The sequence below is a fragment of the Erpetoichthys calabaricus genome, chromosome 7, assembly GCF_900747795.2.
Source record: "Erpetoichthys calabaricus chromosome 7, fErpCal1.3, whole genome shotgun sequence".
Taxonomy (NCBI): domain Eukaryota; kingdom Metazoa; phylum Chordata; class Cladistia; order Polypteriformes; family Polypteridae; genus Erpetoichthys; species Erpetoichthys calabaricus.
The window spans coordinates 40,197,046-40,216,779 of record NC_041400.2 but is presented as its reverse complement, the minus strand read 5'-3'; the positions used below and the strand labels follow the sequence as shown (position 1 = coordinate 40,216,779).

General features: G+C 35.5%; 1 protein-coding gene across 1 annotated transcript in view; it reads right to left on the bottom strand.

Moving 5' to 3' along the window:
- LOC114654332 (receptor-type tyrosine-protein phosphatase F-like) overlaps positions 1 to 17,511 on the bottom strand; it is a 121,940-nt gene extending 104,429 nt beyond the window's left edge. Inside the window, exons 1-2 of the mRNA XM_028804816.2 lie at positions 17,375 to 17,511; positions 17,076 to 17,213 (exon numbers count right to left, since the gene is read on the bottom strand). Coding sequence (XP_028660649.1) covers positions 17,076 to 17,160 — 85 coding nt within the window. The 5' untranslated portion in view covers positions 17,161 to 17,213; positions 17,375 to 17,511. The remainder of the gene's footprint in view (positions 1 to 17,075; positions 17,214 to 17,374) is intronic.
- Between the last annotated feature and the right edge of the window lie 2,223 nt (positions 17,512 to 19,734).

The following is a 19,734-nucleotide window of genomic DNA, read 5'->3' as shown; positions in this document are numbered from 1 at the left end:
ATCCCTCCCTTATGTATTTTGTGAATAATTTTGGCATTGAGCATTCATGTGTCTAGGGAAAAAGAAAGAAAACAATGGTACCCTTGAGAAATAGAAACACCCCTCATCACCTGACCATGTCTACTGTATGACATTATGGGTGTTGCTGGATCCTAGAAAACAAGAGAGTGCCAACTTAACTCAAAAACTAAATTATAAAATGTACAAATGTGTCAACTTGTTATCTTCAGTCTGACTGTCCTGATTAATGGAATATACCAAAAAGTTATATACATGAATGTAGTTCACTAGAGAGGAGAATACATATATTTTTAAACCATAAACAGAACCTCTAAAACAATCACTCTTCTTTCATAAAAAAAATAGCATTTTGCTTCACTATAATGACTATACACCAAAGACTACCAGTTTCTTGTTGTCCTTGATATGCAATTTTATAGATGTCAAAAAGATGATCTATTTGCTTCTTGAAAGCACAACCTGAATGTACATGTTAAAATAATTTTGGATACCAAAATGACATCGTATCCAACTTGGCCCCTGGGTTAATTTATCAGTCAAAAAATTAATGCAAGATGAATTAGAAGTGATTTGAGAAGCATGCCAGGTCCTGTCACACTTTTGAAGTCTGAATAAGTTTTGAAAGGTTCAATTCAATTAAAATTTTAGCATTTGATTTTATAAATAATCCACGTCAATGTACTGTAATTCATTGGAGCTACACTTGAAATCAAGATTCAGGGTCTATACTCCTTAACAAGCAAATTTATTTATTTATTTTATTTTTTTAAATAATTTTATTGATTTTATTGAAATCACACAACATTCCATACAAATAGATCAATTTTACAAGAATAGGTATTGAAAACAAATCAACCCCCACCCCTGAGAAAAAGAGCATGGGCAGCAGAATAAAACTTAACCCTAGTAAAAATAAGTAAATAGATAAATTAATAAGTGAATATCAATAAATGGAGAAGAAAAAGAAAAAAAAATCTGCTTCCTCAGTGCTTTAAAAGCTTATTCTAAAATGGTATTGATTAGATCCTGCAAGGTTTTGAAAAATTTCTGCACAGATTCTCTAAGTGAGAATTTTATTTTTTCCAATTTCAAATAATATAAAACATCAGTTACCCACTGACTTAAAAGGGGAGAGTTAGGATTCTTCCAGTTGAGCAAGATAAGTCTACGTGCCAATATTGTAGTAAAGGCAATTACAGTTTGTTTGTCCTTCTCCACTTTAAGCCCATCTGGAAGAACACCAAACACAGCTGTTAGTGGGTTAGGAGGGATTGTGACACCAAGGCTGTCAGAAAGGCACTTAAAAATTTAAAACATAGCTACCCTAAAAGTCAAATTTTTTAAATGACATTCTTTATGAATAATTTTACATTTTTCTACAATTATTTTTTATTTTCATTAATATCTATGGGCACAAATAAATTGTTTTTCAATATTTTATAAGCAATTTTCACTGAAAGTTCTAAGCAGCTTTAGGGCAATGCAATTTTCTCTGAAAAAAAAAACTCCTAGTAAAGTTGCTTTCTGCACAATTAAAAAAACATTTTTTAAAATTCAGCTACAGTATGTGCTTACTTTAAACAGTTTTGATTGTGCAGTTTGCTCACATAATGTATAACTGCTAAGATAATACATCTTGCAAGATTATAGAATGCAGTGCAAAAAAGTCAAGCACAAAAAGCATACAGTATGTGCCAAGCTTCGTAGTTTTGCCTTGACTCTCTTTTTTTTAAAAAGATTAGAAAATATCAGAAATTTCTAACACCGTTTTCAGTGATTTTTTTTACTATATTCAAATAATTATTAATAAAACGGTAGACAAAAAACATTCCAGAAGCTCACTTATTTTTATTTATGTAAAACCACACAGCTACTACTCTACAATTCCAAGGAGGCTCTCACTAAGAAGTGTAGAAAACGATTTGTTACTATGAAGTTAAAGGTGTGGACTGAGATAAACTGCTTTTTTATGAAATTATATTGTCTCAGGGAAGGCAATGATGAAACAACGATTAGTGCTGCTAATTCTCTGCTATAGGAGACCTACTCGCTATCTATGTTGAGTTTACATGCTCTCGTTGTTTTCTCCCTAAGCACACTTCTTAATAGCAAGCATTTTATGTTGACTTGCTAGTGTGTGAGTGTGCCCTGCAAAGTACAGATGTCTTGTCAAGGGTTCATTCATGCCTTGCACTCAATGCCGCTGAATAGTGGTGAAATGATTATCCCAAATTTGACTTTGTATTAAAAGTATGCGTTGAAATCCACTATGAGGTCTTTTGTTTTGTTGACATTGATGGACAGATTGTTTTCCTGATCATTTTCATCTAGGTAAGGCTTCTCATTGTTGATGAGGCCTACCACATCCGTGTCATCAACATATTTTACAGAGGAGTTTGAGTTGAATCTGGCTAAACAATCATGTTTGTATAGTAAATACACCAAGGGATTAAGAACACATACTTGAGGGGGGTCAATGTATAGGGTAATGGAACTGGAGGTGTGTGTCTACTTGAAGTCTAGTAGAGAACAAATCCAGGATCCATGTGTATACTGTAGTATGGAACTCAGACACAAATTGTGTAATTGTATTGCAAGTCTGGTGGGTGCAGTTGTGCTGAATGGTCTTAAGTGAGTGATTAACATCTATAAATACCTATAAAGGGAAATCATTTTGTGGTTTAGTTTCACTTGAACAAAGTGGAATTATTCAAGAAAAGGTAGCCATTACTGCTGGGTATTTTAACAGCACTGACTCTAACACCAGAAGAGAAGCTGTCCAGTGACCAAAACAGTGAAACTTTTCAAGGGAAATTCCTCTTTCCAATACATTTCTTCCATTTCACAATTATTACAGTCACAGTGCTTCTGGGAATGCTCAAAGCTATGGAAATGATTTTATATCCTTATCTATGACACAGAGGTCTACAAAAAGTTCCTTCAACTTACCAGCTTAACTTCTGTCCCAGCATGCAGTGTGAATTGTGGGACCTTATATACACAGGTGTGTGTCTTACAAAACAATGTCCAATCAATTGAGTTTGCCACAGGTGAACTCCAATCAAGTTCTAAACATATCGCAAGGGTAATTACAGCAAACAGGATACACAATATGGGGTGTCACAGCAAAAGGTTTGAATATGTAAATTAGAGATTTCAGTTTTTGATTTTTTTGTATATTTGCAAACATTTCTGAAAACATTTTCGCTTTGTCATTCTAGGTGATTGAGAGCAGACTAATGTGCAAACATGGCAAATTTATCCATTTAAAAATGAAATCTACAGCACAATAATGCATGCAGAAAGCAAAGGGGTCTAAATACTTTCTGAATTTCCTTGTACATGACAACTGATTATTTCACAATTTACCACAGATGTCCAAAGGGCAACACTACTCCAAACAAGCTCAGCCCGTCTCTCTCAAAAGATTATTGCCTTGAAAAGCTACAATGGCTTTGGGCGAATTTCAACCACAGACAAAAGGTGAATGTGATATGAAATCATGAGAACTATAACTGTCTTTTTTGTCGGCAGCTGGGACAGTGCAGGTCCAGACTAGTTATACCTCACAGCAAATTAAGTAAATATTAGTTGAGACATGTCAAGTTGTGTTTATTAAAATGCAAAAATCAGTAGGACAATTAGCAGAGCTGTCACACCCACCTGTGGGTTACATGGTGATTAAGACTCAGGATTGAGAAATTTAGGTAAAATATTATTATGACGTAAGAAAACCAAAAGTAGATTCTGAGGAATGTGAAAAAGTTCCCAACCATTTTTTAAATTAAGGTACTGTTTACCTTAAAGTAGTGGTGAGCAACATCAGTCCTGGAGGACCATAATGGCTGAAGGTTTTTGTTTCAACCCAGGTACTTAATTAGAAACCATTGCTTACCAATAACAGGTCTTAATTAATATCCTGTCTTGTTAGTGTTCTTATTCAGCCATATTGAGTGATTCTTATTTTGTAGATTTCTTTACTTTCCAAAGCTTTCGTCCAACTCATTTGAAGCCTAAAACGGATGAACGTTTCTCAGTCCTTCACTTTTTTCTCTTTAGTTTCCTTCCAAATATTTTATTAAACTAGAGGGTTCACAATGACTAAATGGAGGCATATTAGATGGAACTACTTTTTCCTTTGTCTTTTGCATCTCATTGCTAGTAAGGAACAAATAAAAACTGTGAATGCAGCTATTTAAGACTAAAATAAGCAGTTAAGGGGGATGGGGTTGTTAGCAAGTGAGACAACTAAAATGAATAAGTGCTACATCAGCAATAAATTACATCTCATTAAGAAACTGGGATGGAACAAAAAACCTGTCACCATTGCACCCCTCCAAGACTGATGTTGCTCACTCCTACCTTAAAGAAATACATCCAAAAATTTAATTTTTGTTACTTACTCCATGCAGTTTGTAGTAATAGCTCAGAAAAAGTTTTAATCTCATGTTTTCAAGCAGAATGAAAGAAAAAAGTTTATGATATACATTAATGTTGCCGAAAAGTGACCAGTGCTGCACAGTAGCAAACAATGTGAAAGACGTACATGAAAAAAGGCAAATATGTCACATTACTCATCTTAAATAATCCACTTGTCTTAACCAGTTGTGAGATCAAAGTGTAGAAAATGCATTCATACGACTGGACAACGGACATGTGGATTATATGTCATGATAAACGTGAGAATTATTTTCCATCGTTGTTTTTTACATCGTTTGCCATTGTATAACAAATTCCATTTTATCATAAACTTTTTCTCTCTTCCTGCATGTAAACACAAGATTACAGACTGCAGACTACATAGGGTAAGTAACATATCTTCTTCTATAATACGCTACCGTGGCTGTTCGTTTGTCTGTCCAGGATTTTAAATCACCTGTAGCTCGCAAACCGTTTCACCTATTGACTTGAAATTTGGTACACATATACTATGTGACGTCTACTATCCACTTACGGGGTGATGATATTATTACTCTTTTTATTTTTATTTTATTTTATTGTAGAATCAACTCTCAGCAGCGTGCAGCAGGGCGGGCGTGCGGCGCATGCATACGGGCGCCGTTCTCATTCCCTACCACCTTCGCTAATCATTCTTGAGGCAGATTGAAGACTTAAGTGCCAGATTAAGTGAAAGATTAAAGAAAACGTACTAAGTAATTGCAACACAAAAACTAACTTAATCAGTTTTAACGCAAAAAGATGCCGACGAAACAAGAGAAGCAGCGGGCTGCTAGGGTGGAGTAAAGAAGAGCTGCTCAGGAAGCAGCAAGCATATCAACCTTTGAGCAAACGAATGCTAAACGTACAGAGAAAGAGGATGACTACCATGTTCAAGTCAAGTGTATTCCACGCAGTGCGCTGTTACTGGTAAATAATATTACTTATGGGTGGAGTATTTCTTAACGTATGTGCAGCTTTGTATAACAGGATGAAAATACTTTTTTACTGAAACAAAGGTGAAATAAATTAATAACATCTACGGGGCACAATGATATCAATGCTATAGCACTTCTCCATAAGTAAGCTGCCTAAGCTCACTCGTCCATCAGTCTACTGCAAGAATATCCATACATATACTTTTCAATACAAGAAATTACTAGTCTTTTTGGGTCTGACCCTTGCTTTATTTAACAATAAATTTTTTGTCTCCTATTCCATCCTCTTCTTCAGACCTTGGTTAGTGTCAGTGCAAGTACGTATTTCTGATAAGCAATATGTGTTGTCTAAATATTCTGACCAGAAGGGAACTGTGAGTATTCTGAGATCATTTTACCACCCTCTACAATACCTTACGGGCCTCGACTGAGCAAGTGTTGTACCAGGATGCGATTACAGGCAGTTGTTGAGTGGCTTTACTCAATAGTGCCTGTTTATTAAGAGAAAGGGGAAGCATTCTGGAACCAGAAGAGAAGGAAGCAAGCCTCCTAAGGCAAGCCCAATTAACAACTAGAAATATCTCAAAATGCATTTTAAGATATCTGGAAAAGCATTTAAGATAACTTATAATGAATTACAGATTTCCAAAAAATAGATTTCAAGCTATCTTGAAAGGATACAATGTTCATTGTAAGATATCTCAAATGCATTCAACATATCTTGAAAAATGTTTGCATGCACTTCAAGATATTTCAAGTACATTTCGAGATATCTTAAAATAAGTCTGTAAGAATTATGAGATATCTGCAACTGCCTATGTTCATATCGTAATCTCCTGTTTATTTTAAGATATCCTGAAGCAAATTTGAGATATTTTAAAATAAGCAGAAAGTTATTAAAAGAGTCTTGATGTGCTATTCACATATCTGGAAATGGACAGGAAGTCTTTTTAAGATATCTAGAAATGTATTTGAGAAACCTAAAATATATTTCTGATATCTTCAAATTGACTCATGTATCAGATATTTAAAATACATTTTTAGATATCTGAAATGGAGCAGAGACCCACTTTAAGATATCATGAAATGAATCTGAGAATATCACTAAATGAATCTGAGATATCTCAGAATGTGTTTTCAGATACCGTGGATTTTACTTCAAGATATCTCAAATACAGTATATTTTATGATAGCTTTATAAAGACATTAACTTATTTTAAGGTATCTGATATCTACAATGCATCCCTAGATGTCTCAAATACATCTCCATTTATCTTAAAATCACTTTATGTCCATTTTAAGACATCTGAAATGTATTTTAAGATATCTCAAATAAACTCCTGCTCACTTTGAGATATCTCAAATACATTTCAAGATATCTTAAAATAAACAGAAGGTCATATTGACAGAAGAGGAAATTTTACAGGAAGTGATTACAACATATCTTGAAATGCATTTCAGATATCTTAAAATGCATGCAAGGTAAATTTGAGATATCTCAAAATGTATTTGAGATATCTTGAAATGCATTTGAGATATCTCAAAATGTATTGCAGATATATTAAAATGTAAAGGAAAGTATATTGCTGTATCTGCAAATACGTCCTGCATATAGGGATGAAAAAGAAACGTGCTTCTAAAATGACCAGAAACTCTTTTGCAAAGGGCAATCTGAGGCTCTCTGACAGGTGCATTCTACATCTTTGTATTCTAAATGGAGTCTTCAAAATGCTGTGCCCCTGATAAGGGGGGAAATATAAATGAACCACTGAAAACATTTCCAAGAATTATACAAGAATGCCATGTATCTATGGCATTAATAAACAACCTTGTATTACTTCATTTTATGTGGCCTTTGCATTTAGACATGTGACATTCTGAAACCCACTTTGCTCATGATAAAAATCATCCCCTTTGTGTTCTGAACTTGTTGTTGCAATTCAAGGTTGCAAGGAGCCAGTGCAGAATTAGGCGTAAAGCCAGAACCAGCCCCTCCATATGAGGAGACACACACACAAGAACCACCCTTACTTACTCATGTCAGGCCAGTTTAGGGCCATCTGTTAACCCAACATGCATGTTTAGGTATGAACTAGGATAATAAAAACCACACACTTTGACCTGGCTGATAGAGATGTGCGGCAGCAACACTAATCATTATGCAACCAATTCCTTTTAGGTTTGGCTGGGGTTATTTACTGTATTCATAAATACTGCAAATTCAACATCTGTAAGACATAAGGTGTGCCCTGATATAAACTTTGTGAAACTTAAGCACAGGAAATGTCTGACAAATGCCATTTTAATGCATGAGTTAACCTGCTTTTATGTTTCCTAAAGTACAACTGCAATGAATGTATATACAGTACATTGTTAAGCAACAGCTAGTTTTTGTGGAAGTGAAATTGACCTCTTACTCCTAAGTACAGTAAAATGATAGTATTATGTTTTTTAAACAGTAAAAGAATGCTGAGCTCTCTCTGTCATAAGGTAAAACACATATTAGCATGTTTACCTTTTTAGTTAGTCCATATGATATGCCAGATAAATACTTATTATTTGGCTCATACTTTTATCCAAGGTGACTTATGACAAATGAGACACAACTGATTAAAATTCTTTTGTTTTTTTCATTTGGGGCACAGACAGGTGAAGTGACTTTCTTGTAGTCACAAAGTAGCAGGATTTGAACTCACAACCTCAGGGTTTGAAGTCTAAAGTCTTAGCCAGTAAGTCAAACTGCTTGTGAATGATGTAAACTTTAAAAATACAAGCTTTATTGAGCTTTTAAATTACTAAAGACAAAAGCTAACATTTTGAAACGTGCTTAAGTTAGTCAGTCATATTGTCTTGACACAAATACAATTAAGGCATGTTTCAGCAAAAAAGACTGATATGTTAATGACAAAAATAAATCAATACTGAATAATACAATTTACAATGCCAGACAATGAAAACATAGCCAAGAAAAACTCTTTAAAACTGATGCAATTATAAACACTTTTAAATTTAAGCTCAAATACTGTGGTATTTTCAGACTAATAATATTATCAATTATATTTGGAGCTACTCAAGCTGTTCACCTGGAAATTTTACAAAACTCAGTGTTTTTACGTAACAAAAATTAAAGCAGTTTACAACAGCTACAACAATGGTCTACTCTAAGTACAGCTTAATTTTTTTAAATAATCAATATAAAATTTTCACTTAATTCTAAGAATATGCTAAATGGTTAGTGATGTGACCATAGTAGCTGTAAAATGGTATTTAGAATTACTTTCAACAACATCTGACTACCAGACTCTGCTGAAACAGACTCTCACTCCTACAACCCACAAACCAAGGTTGAAAATAATATTAATATGAAGAAGAAGAATGGGAGATATTTGCTATGAAGCACATAACCATCTACCCAAAAATCTGCTCCTTGCCTTTTATCGCTGTTCCATTAAGAGTGTGCTCACATACGGACTGTGTGTTTGGTACAGTAGCTGCACTTCCTCAGAAAGGAAAGCTCTCCATAGGGTCATCAGGGCAGCGGAGAGAACAATTGGTTGTACCCTCCCCACTCTGGAACAAATCTACACCTCCCGATGCCGCAAAAAAGCAATAGACAAAAATGTTTTGGACAGATCCTCTAAACAAGATTTTGATTTTTTTCCAGTTTCAAAATAATATAGAATGCCTGTTAGACATTGAGATACAAAAGCTGGGTTGGGATTCTTAAAGTTAAGCAAGATAAGTATAAGTATTAGTAGTGTGGTACAGGCTATTAAAATCAAATTGTCGCTGTCCACTTTAAGCCTATCCAGGAGTACAGCAAAAAAAGTTGTTAATGAATTAGGAGTGGTTGTGATACCAAGTCTGTTCACAAAATGGATCTTAACCTGGGTGCTATTTTAGAATTTTAAATGAGAAGTATGATCCATAACACAATGTAATTTGAATTTTTGAGTGCTTAGTGTATATAGAGATAGAGTGTATTCTATGTATGGCTGACTTTCACTCCTTTTCTGAGATGTTAATTAAAGGTCCTTTTCCCACCATACCCTAGAATCGTTGCAGGGTAGATTCTCTGAAATGTATTATATATATTATTGAGATGCAGCCTGAGCCTTCAAGACTTATCAGTATTGCCTCCAGAATAGAAATGGGTTGGAGGTGTGGAAAACTGGGAAGTTAACACACTTTCTCACTTGAAAGTAATGGAAAAATTGGATTGCTGGAAAGTTAGAATTGAAGTGTAATGGTTTACGTTAGTCTCCAAAAACAACTCATTTGTTTGGAGATGAAGGGTGTTAAGATGGCAGTTATGAATAAGTGTGAAGGGTATAATGACGAACTTCAAGAAAAGAGAAGTGTGATTGGAGATAAACAATAGTGTCGTACTTTCAAGATTTGATAGTTTTCAATAAATTACTACAGATCGAAAAATTCTTGAGTAGCTATGATGTACTGGTGAGAAAAGGGAATATTCTTTTGAGTTTGGATTTAAGAATCTCCATGCGTCTGATAAATTGTGATCCATTAAAAACTGTGTAATTGTCTTTGTTATATTAGATGTTATTGTTTCTGTAGAGAGATCTATCCAGGTCTGGATTTAAAAAGCAATTGTTTAGAAGTTTTGCATCTTCTCATCAAGTTCATTTGGGCTTCCTTGGGAAACTCCAATTTCCCTGCACAGCCCAAAGGCAGTTTGCAGGAATGACTAGGAACACTAAAATTGGCCTCTGTGAGTGGGTATTCTTTGTGATTAACTAACATCCCTTTAAGAACAGGAAAGAAGTTGTCCAGGTAAAAGATGGTTCATTAAATTGATGGAAGGATAATAACAATCATAACTGTTGTCTTTACTCTGAACAACACCTTTACAACCATCATTAAGTCAGTTTTGTATAGTAACAAAGTACATTAGAACAGCAGAAGAATTGTGATGGAAATAGGCCATGCATCCTATTCCCATAGATTGTCCAAAATAACAAGAAGTCAAGATATGAACATCCCAAACGTTTTTCTCTCCACCACACTACTTGGTAATTTATTCCATATGTCTAGTTTTTTAGAGAAGAAAACCATCTAATATTTGTGCAATATCTGCCTTTGACAATTTACCAACTGTGTCCCTGTGTTTTTGAATTTATTTTAAAGTAACATCTGGGACCAACTGTACTAATTCCTTTCAAAATTTTAAATACTGTACTTCAATAATTTCACCTCTTAATCTTAATTAGCTTAAACTGAAAAGGCTCAGCTCTTTCAATCTCTCTTCATAGCTTGTACCTCTCAGTCTTGGAATCAATTTAGTCGCTCTTCTCTAAACTTTCTCTAGTGCTGTTATGTCTCTTTTGTAATATGGTGTCACACACGTGTGATTAGGAGGCAGTCAAACGAGCCTAAAGGTGAGTAAACTATTGTGAGATATGAGTTGGTCACGTGGTGCTTACCTGGATCTCTTCTTTCCACAGAAAGCCAGAAGAAAAATAATTGCCTCCACTTTCGGGTATAAAAATGGCCGCAACAACATCACTTCCGGCTATTTTCAATGACATCACTTCCGGCTCATCCAGATCACATCACTTCCGGCTCACTTCAATGATGTTACTTATGGTTCCTGTTCCTAACGCCAACCATTTCCTGTTCCCATAATCCTTTTTGTATAAATCCACCATTTTCACAAAGTACAGACTGTCAAATTTTCTTGTAATTTAAAAGACTGATCTCTTTTTTCTATATATTGTCTTAGAGCAATATACGGGGACGATCCCCAAACCTTTTTCTTGGTTTTAGCCTTGTTTTTTCAAGGGTTAAAAGCCCACAATGGAGACCCAGCTGAACATAATACTCTAGGCAAGGCTTAAACTAGTGTGTTACATAGCTGAAGCATAACCTCAATATACTTGTACTCCATACCTTTTGATATATGACCAAACAGCCTTCTTGATCACTTCTGCACACTGTCTGAATGTACCTACAACCTTTGAATTCGAAAAAATACATTGTTACTTTAGCCCACAAAGCAGTTCTGGATGTTTGAGGCGGGGCTGGATGTTGATGAAATGCAATCCAAGTCTCAGTAATTTCCTCAGCTGATGCTGCCACTTTCAGATGATGTCCTCATGGGGCAGGACAAGTTCTATAGGCTGCAGTGAGGTGTGATTGTGCGTTCACATGCTGTGATTCACTCACCTCGCCATGTGTAATTCTCACGTTTTTTTACATTATCCTGGGTATCACAGCTCCAAAAACAGATGCACTAAAAGCTCAAGGAAGAATTGAAAGGTCATTCCTTTGAATGTGAAACTAGAAGTGATTAATTCCAGGTAAAGCTCTTTATAAAATATTTCTTAATTAAGGACAATTTCATATTTGAATTTGTTTTGGTAATTAATGTTATTGTTACACTAATTCTGTGCATTTTCATATAGTTTTGGGATATTTGAAAAAAAATTGGAGTAATTTTGGTCACTAGGGAATGCTTAAAAATGTTTTCCATTTAATTGACTGTAATTAGGTGTTTTCACATTATGAAAATTCACTTTACAAAGAAGTTTTCACGAATGGATTAGCTCTTTCTTAAAGTGGCAAAGTCTATATACTTCTCCTGTTAGCACATATCCAACAATCATTAACCAGCACACTCACACTGAAAATTACTGCTTCAAGCTGCAGTTATTTGGCTCAAGCTTTAGTTACTGTAATATAAGTCACGTGTAAAAAGGACGCCTGAATTGTTTTACATTTGTAAGAACATTTTTGACTTTAAATATGTAAAACGGGGAAATGCTGTACTTACTTGTACTTTTGATATTTAACTATAATTAATATAAGACACTTTATAACTTCTGCTTGAGTAGTTTTCATCCATCTATCCATTATCCAACCCGCTATATCTTAACTACAAGGTCACGGGGGTCTGCTGGAGCCAATCCCAGCCAACACATGGCGCAAGGCAGGAAACAAACCCCGGGCAGGGCGCCAGCCCACCGCAGGACGCACACACACGCACAATTTAGAATTGCCAATGCACCTAACGTGCATGTCTTTGGACTATGGGAGGAGTACCGACACAGACATGTGGAGAACATGCAAACTCCACACAGGGAGGACCTGGGAAGCGAACCAGGGTCTCCTAACTGCGAGGCAGCAGCGCTACCCACTTTGCCACCGTGCCGCCCTGAGTAGTTTTCTCATGGGAAAAAATTCCTTACACCTGAGCCAATTTCCAGAAAGGTTCTTCTTCTTTTACTCATGTTTGGTCGTTAGGTGCTTTTTACAACACTGTTAAAGCTTCATAAAGATGGATATGTCTGGAATAATTTTAACTTCTGTTGTCATTGTCCGCAGAATCATATACTCTTTTCAAATAATTGATAAGGAGTGTACTGACATGAAATACATGTACATTTACCAGAAAAAAATTAACTTCAAAAGGTCATGTTTTCTTTTTATGACTCAAAGCCTTGATTGAACAATGCAACTTATGGCAATTGATGTGAGGTTGTTTCTTGGGTGCTGGTCTCTTAAGCCCTGACCCAAGCAAGTGCTCTTGTAATGTATGTGTTTAAAATAAATTAATACTTTCTAAATAATCATTTTGAATTTCAAATGACAATCAAATTGACTTGATAGGCATAAAACATTTATATTAATAACTGCATGTCTTAGGAGATAAATCATATGAAAGAAAAAATCTTGCATTGTTCTAAAACAGTGGAAAACATTGACATTTGAAGAAACTAAGGGTTAGGGCGAGCTTTTAATTTGACACAGTGTGGCTCATGAACATGTCTTGGGGTTTTTGTGATTGTTTGGTTATAGACGAAGAACTCCAATGCCAAATAATTTGGTAAATCTCAGATAGGCAACATTGATTTTTTTCTAATTGAAGTTTTTATTCTTACACATGTGGACAGAGCAGAACAAAAAAACCAAAAAACAAATTGATAGAAATCCACTGCCAGCATCAGGCTCAGGACAAGAAAGAGCCATGTCGGGGTGCCAGACCATCGCACAGCCACCTCGTACACACAGCCATACCCACACAAGGCCAGTGTAGTGTTTGGGATATGAGAAGAAAACCAGAGCAGGTGCAAATTTTCCACAGGGGTACAACCAATGGCCTGAGGGCTGCAAGTCTGGTATTTGTGATAAATGCTCAAAAATAACACAAAAGAATAACCGTGCATTCATATAATATATAACCTGCAGCGCAAACTAATAACAGTAATTAAAGGACTTCTTTTTACTGTCTGGATTCCACATTTCATTTTTGAGATTCTGATTCAAGTCTTGGGATACATAGACATTGGCTTATTGGGCCTTTAGCCCAGAGAATTTATTAGTAATACTTTGATTCAAATCTTTGTATGTACTCACATTGGTGTTTGTATGCATGCTATAATATTTCTGTGCTTTTTCAATATTATGACCATTATTGAAATAGATCTTTTGTGAAACTATAACTTGCTCCTTTAACTATTGTGATAAATGTTCACCATGCCTCATCTAAATGATCTCAGGAATGTTATGAAGAGGTTTGCAGACAAGTGAAAACAAGTGATGAGTTACGATAAGAATTAGCTTCAACCAATCCATCTTTGCTATCATCTGTAAGACACACAAAATAATAGTGAAAATTTTATAATTTGATTTCCTTTTACATTTTTTCCTAGTCTATTACGCACCTTTTTTGGGTATTTTGTTTTTGCTATAAGCATTTTGTTATGTGCTGAAACTGATTCTGTTCTTTAATAAATACATTGAAAACATTTTAAAGTCCTTTGTATAAACCAAAGTCTTACCGGGACGTCATTTTCTTTCTTGTTTCATTTTGGGCTTAGCTTGCGTATGGTTGCTAGCCAAGTTTCTCTGCACTAAAACCCAAGATGTCAATGCATAGAGCATATAAAGGTCTGAGGTTATGAACTTCCTGAAAATCTCAACTATGCTTTTTTGTTTGTTTTGATAAAGGACATTACTGATTTTTGGTTACAAATTTTTGCTCAGTCATCTTTTCACCCCTAAATAAAAATATATTTGCCTTTTCTACTAACAGAAGGCTTAACTAGCAGGCCCAAGTGGTATAGGTTAAGTTTCTTGTTGTCTTTTATAACTGTGTTGGTATGACAGATTATGAGTTTAACACACGAGATGTAATACTGCAAATTAACTAAACAGGAATGGTAAAGTGAGTGGTAAGTTATCAAGTGAAATGTTTTATATGTTGGTCTATCTTTACTCCCACAGGTATGGACCAGAAAGAATGACATGGTGGGTAAAAATTGTTATGTTAGAATCCTCTGTGTGACAGAGGAGCACACTTTCTGTGACAGAATGAAAACCTTGAGAATTTGTGGAGACCTGGGAATAGAGCTAATTAAGACGTTTTGGACAATGTTTCAGCATGCTCCTTTTTGGTTGCCTTTTCAAACTATCTTTTGCTTACCTGTTTGCTCTTGGTTTGCTTTAGTATGTTTCATAATACTAAACTCTTCATCTATGAAAGAACTCTGTTCAGTTATTTTGGGCCAGGAGTATAATTTTGTTCCCCACTACCTTTTCTGTTGTATACCTTGTCTTATTTTGGCCCATGCAGTGTGTGAAGCCTGCTTCTTGAGTTTGGGGCTGATTTTGATTCTAAACTTCTTTTAAGACTTGAGACATAGGAGTCTGCATGTTTTAAGAAATATTAGACTCTTTGACATGATATTATGTAAAAAATAAATGGCAGTAGCACATTTCAAATGCCTTAATACTATTAATGATGATTTATTATTGTTTTAACATAGTTAATGAAATATTTATAAAGGGAAGGTCTACAGAACGGTAGTGAGACCAGCTGTGTTATATGGGTTGGAGACGGTGGCACTGACCAGAAAGCAGGAGACAGAGCTGGATGTGGAAGAGTTAAAGAGGTTAAGATTTGCATTGGGTGTGACGAGGATGGATAGGATTAGAAATGAGGACATTAGAGGGTCAGCTCAAGTTGGACGGTTGGGAGACAAAGTCAGAGAGGCGAGATTGCGTTGGTTTGGACATGTGCAGAGGAGAGATGCTGAGCATATTGGGAGAAGGATGCTAAGGATAGAACTGCCAGGCAAGAGAAAAAGAGGAAGGTCTAAGAGAAGGTTTATGGATGTGGCGAGAGAGGGCATGCAGGTGATGGGTGTTGCAGAGCATAATGCAGAGGACAGAAAGATATGGAAGAAAATGATCCGCTGTGGCGACCCCTAATGGGAGCAGCCGAAAGAAGAACAATAGCTCATTTATAATGGATAATTAAACTGAAGTGTAACTGTTTTGATTTGAAATCTTTTTTTGTGAGCCCTGAAAATCATTATATTCACAGAAATATGGAAAACAAAAAGCCCAAAAAACAAAGAACAATAAATAGGTCAAAGATAGACCTTTTAACTTTCACCTTTTAGCTTTCTTTATACTTACAAAGATGTGAAAATGGTAAAAGCTCTAAAGCTAGGATATCATCTTAAATAGGAGAAGCAAGGTGGCATAACTTGTCACATGACTTAACTTGCCTAGCAACAGGCATAGCAACAGAAAGCAATATGGCATTGCTATGACAAAGCAACACAAAATAACAGCATCTATATGAAGCAAAATGACATGAAAATAAAATAATAAATAACAATAAAGCATAACAGAATAAAATATATTCTGTGAGAAATAAATACCAACATATAGCACATTATAAAATGTAACACATGGGATGGGGAGGGGTCAGATGTTAGACCCCTAACATATAAGGGTTTGGTTTGATTCCATTGGATGAGTTATTGAGCTTGTTACTAATAGTCTAACCACTTCTTCAAGTGAGTTTCCATCCCGATTGACAGTTTTCTTCATCATCTGCTCATGATACATTACCCAATGCCATAACACCCCACAGAATGAAATAAGGCTACCATATGTGGACATGATATATTTAAAAGGTTTGTTGTGCAGAAGCATAACCACCTGACTTGAAGATGTACTAAATCAATTTGCAAATTATTTAAGTTAATTATTTCACTGCTACGTACGGCTTTGTGATTATTGTGACTGAATCAAGAACATAATTTCTTTTACTAGGACCTCTAAAAATACCATAAGCCTTTGTCACTCTCTGTGCCCCTAATACAGTAGCTGAAATGCTTGCTGAAATATTATCTATCCATCTGTGCTTTACCATACTACAGAATAACACTTTCAAACCTGATTTTTGCAATTCAGAGTTGAGGGAGGATAAAATAAATCCCAAAAGCGTTGGGTGAAAGCGGCAACAAACCCAGATAGACCAATAATCTATCTATTTAGATGTGCCAGTTAACCTAATTTGAATGTATTTCAGATGTGGGAGGGAAAGGTCTATGCCTGCAGTAAAACTTCTCTCACAGTAATGGAAAGAAGGGGCAAATTCCACACAGACCACAACCGAACGTGGGTTTCCAACCACAGATACTGAATAAGTCAGACTATAAAGCTTAGCACTTTCCTGCCCCTTTGAGTGGCAAATGTTCATGTATAATTTATGGTATTAATTTATACATTTCTTTTATCTCCTGTTTAATTTTATACATTTAGTTAGATAGGTAAAAGATAACATAGAAGACTTCAAGCAACAGCAATGACAAAACAATACATTTAAACCATTAGAAATATTTTTAGAGCCCTGTGTCTTACCGTTGGTGTAATTTGAAGGCTCTGATCTGCAGGTTAATGTCAGTATGAATAGGGCTGTAGCTGTAAAGACAACATGTAGCTCCATCTTTATGAAGACACCCACCTCTCAGGAAAGAACAAAAAGAAAGTTGTAGATACCTTACATAAAAAAACAGAACAGGAAATTACATTTATGTCACTTGTTCCTGTGGTTTCGTTTACCAGCATCTGAAAGTTTCAGATTATGCTCAGCAGTATCTTCAGAGACACAGGTCAAGATATTTTGAGCAGTTTCAAATGACATATAATAACAAAATCACCTAGTCTTCTATCGGTTCTTGCCATGGTTCAGCTTAGACCTGAAGATAGCATTAGTGGGCTTGGAGCAAACTGTGTCATGTGGCTGCATTTCTTTCCATTTCTCTAAATATATTTGACTTCCCATTCTGAGCAAAGCTTTCTGACAGAAAAGAGGATTATGTGGTGTTTGGAGATGAAGAAGTCGCAGATGATGAAACTACAGGATGTGCCTGACTTTGTTGTTTCTCCTGCTGTAATATTAGGAGCCATGGCTGTTTGATGTAATAAGTGTTAGCAGCAACAAAAGTTGACTATAGTACACAAAAATTGCAGGGTGGCCCTTCTGCTGGAAACAGGCTGAAAGAGAAACAGCGATGTGAGATGGTGCAGCGAGTGATGGAATAATCAGCAATCAATACAGACTTCCATGCATCCATTTTCTAAACCCACTTTCTCTTGAGTAGGATCACAGGAAAGCTGGAACCTATCCCAGCAAGCATAGGTTGCATTTACTTTCTATGTTATGTTCTGTTTAAAATATATACTAGCTGAATTACCTGATTTTGCCTGCATAAAAAAATGGAAAGGTCAAAAATAATTACAAAATTAAATACAGAATAACCACACTGTATTACCCTTAAGCGGGTTGCATTACACAAGTTTGTACTTGAAAATATCTTTGCATGCAATATTACTAGTTTTTCTTCTGGTGCAAAGAACCCCAAATTGCAATAATACATTCACAGACAATGTGTGTTCACCTGAAAGCTTTATTAAAGAAAAGAATAAAAGTAATTGGCAAGCATTGATCTCAGATTTCTTGGCTGAAAGACCAGTGTGCTAACCATGACAGCCTGTGTCATGCTTTTTACTGTTGTTAGTATTTCTTGCCACTTGTTCCACACACTAAGCGGACCATGTAAATGCAAAGCCAAAAGTTAAGTGTCAAAAACCTACCTTAAGGTGAGAAGTACCAGTGTGCCGAGATTCAGGTCTGTGGCTTAAAAAAGCAAAGCTGAGCATAAAGAACAAAAAACCAGATGCTGTGATTTATAAATATAGAAGTTTAGCTTACACTCATATACACATGTAGAAAAGTACTTGTTTTCAGACTTGTGTCTGGACCTATTTTTTCTTGTTTCAGTAACATATTTATGAGATCAAACTCTCCTTAAAAGCTCCTGCAACGTTTTGTGGGGCCTCATGTATAAACGGTGCATATGGAGAAAAATGTTGCGTACGCCCATTTCCTCGCACACTTTGAAATGTATAAAAACTAAACTTAGCAAAAAGCCACACATATTTTCACAGTAGCCCCCTTCCTTGTGTATGTACGTTTCTGTTCTGTTTTGCAAACTGGCAGCACCCAGCGTCAAAGCAGTCCTACTGTTTCCGTGTCATTTACCTTTCTTTTTCATATTTGCATCAATGATGCAGGATTTATCAAATACTAGCAAAATACCCGTGCTTCGCAGCGGAGAAGTAGTGTGTTAAAGAGGTTATGTAAACATATATATACATATACATATATACATATATATATACATATCTACATATACACATATCTACATATACATATATAAACATATATACATATATATATATATACATATACACATCCACATATATATATATATATATACACATGGGCGTCATGGTGGCGCAGTGGTAGCACTGCTGCCTCGCAGTTAGGAGACCCGGGTTCGCTTCCTGGGTCCACCCTGCATGGAGTTTGCATGTTCTCCCCGTGTGGGTTTCCTCCGGGCGCTCCGGTTTTCTCCCACAGTCCAAAGACATGCAGGTTAGGTGGATTGGTGATTCTAAATTGGCCCTAGTGTGTGCTTGGTGTGTGGGTGTGTTTGTGTGTGTCCTGCGGTGGGTTGGCACCCTGCCCGGGATTGGTTCCCTGCCTTGTGCCCTGTGTTGGCTGGGATTGGCTCCAGCAGACCCCCGTGACCCTGTGTTCGGATTCAGCGGGTTGGAAAATGGATGGATGGATATATGCACATATCAACATATATATACACATACATATACGCACATACATACACACACACATATACATATATACATATACACATACATACATACACATACATATATATATACACACATACATACATACATACACACATATATATATATATATATATATATATATATATATATACACATACAGACACACATATATATACATATACATATTTACATATCTACATATATATATATACATAGCTACATATATATACACATATATATACATATCTACATATATATACACATATATATACATATCTACATATATATATATATATATATATATATATATATATATATATATATATATATATATATATAGACATACATATATACATACATA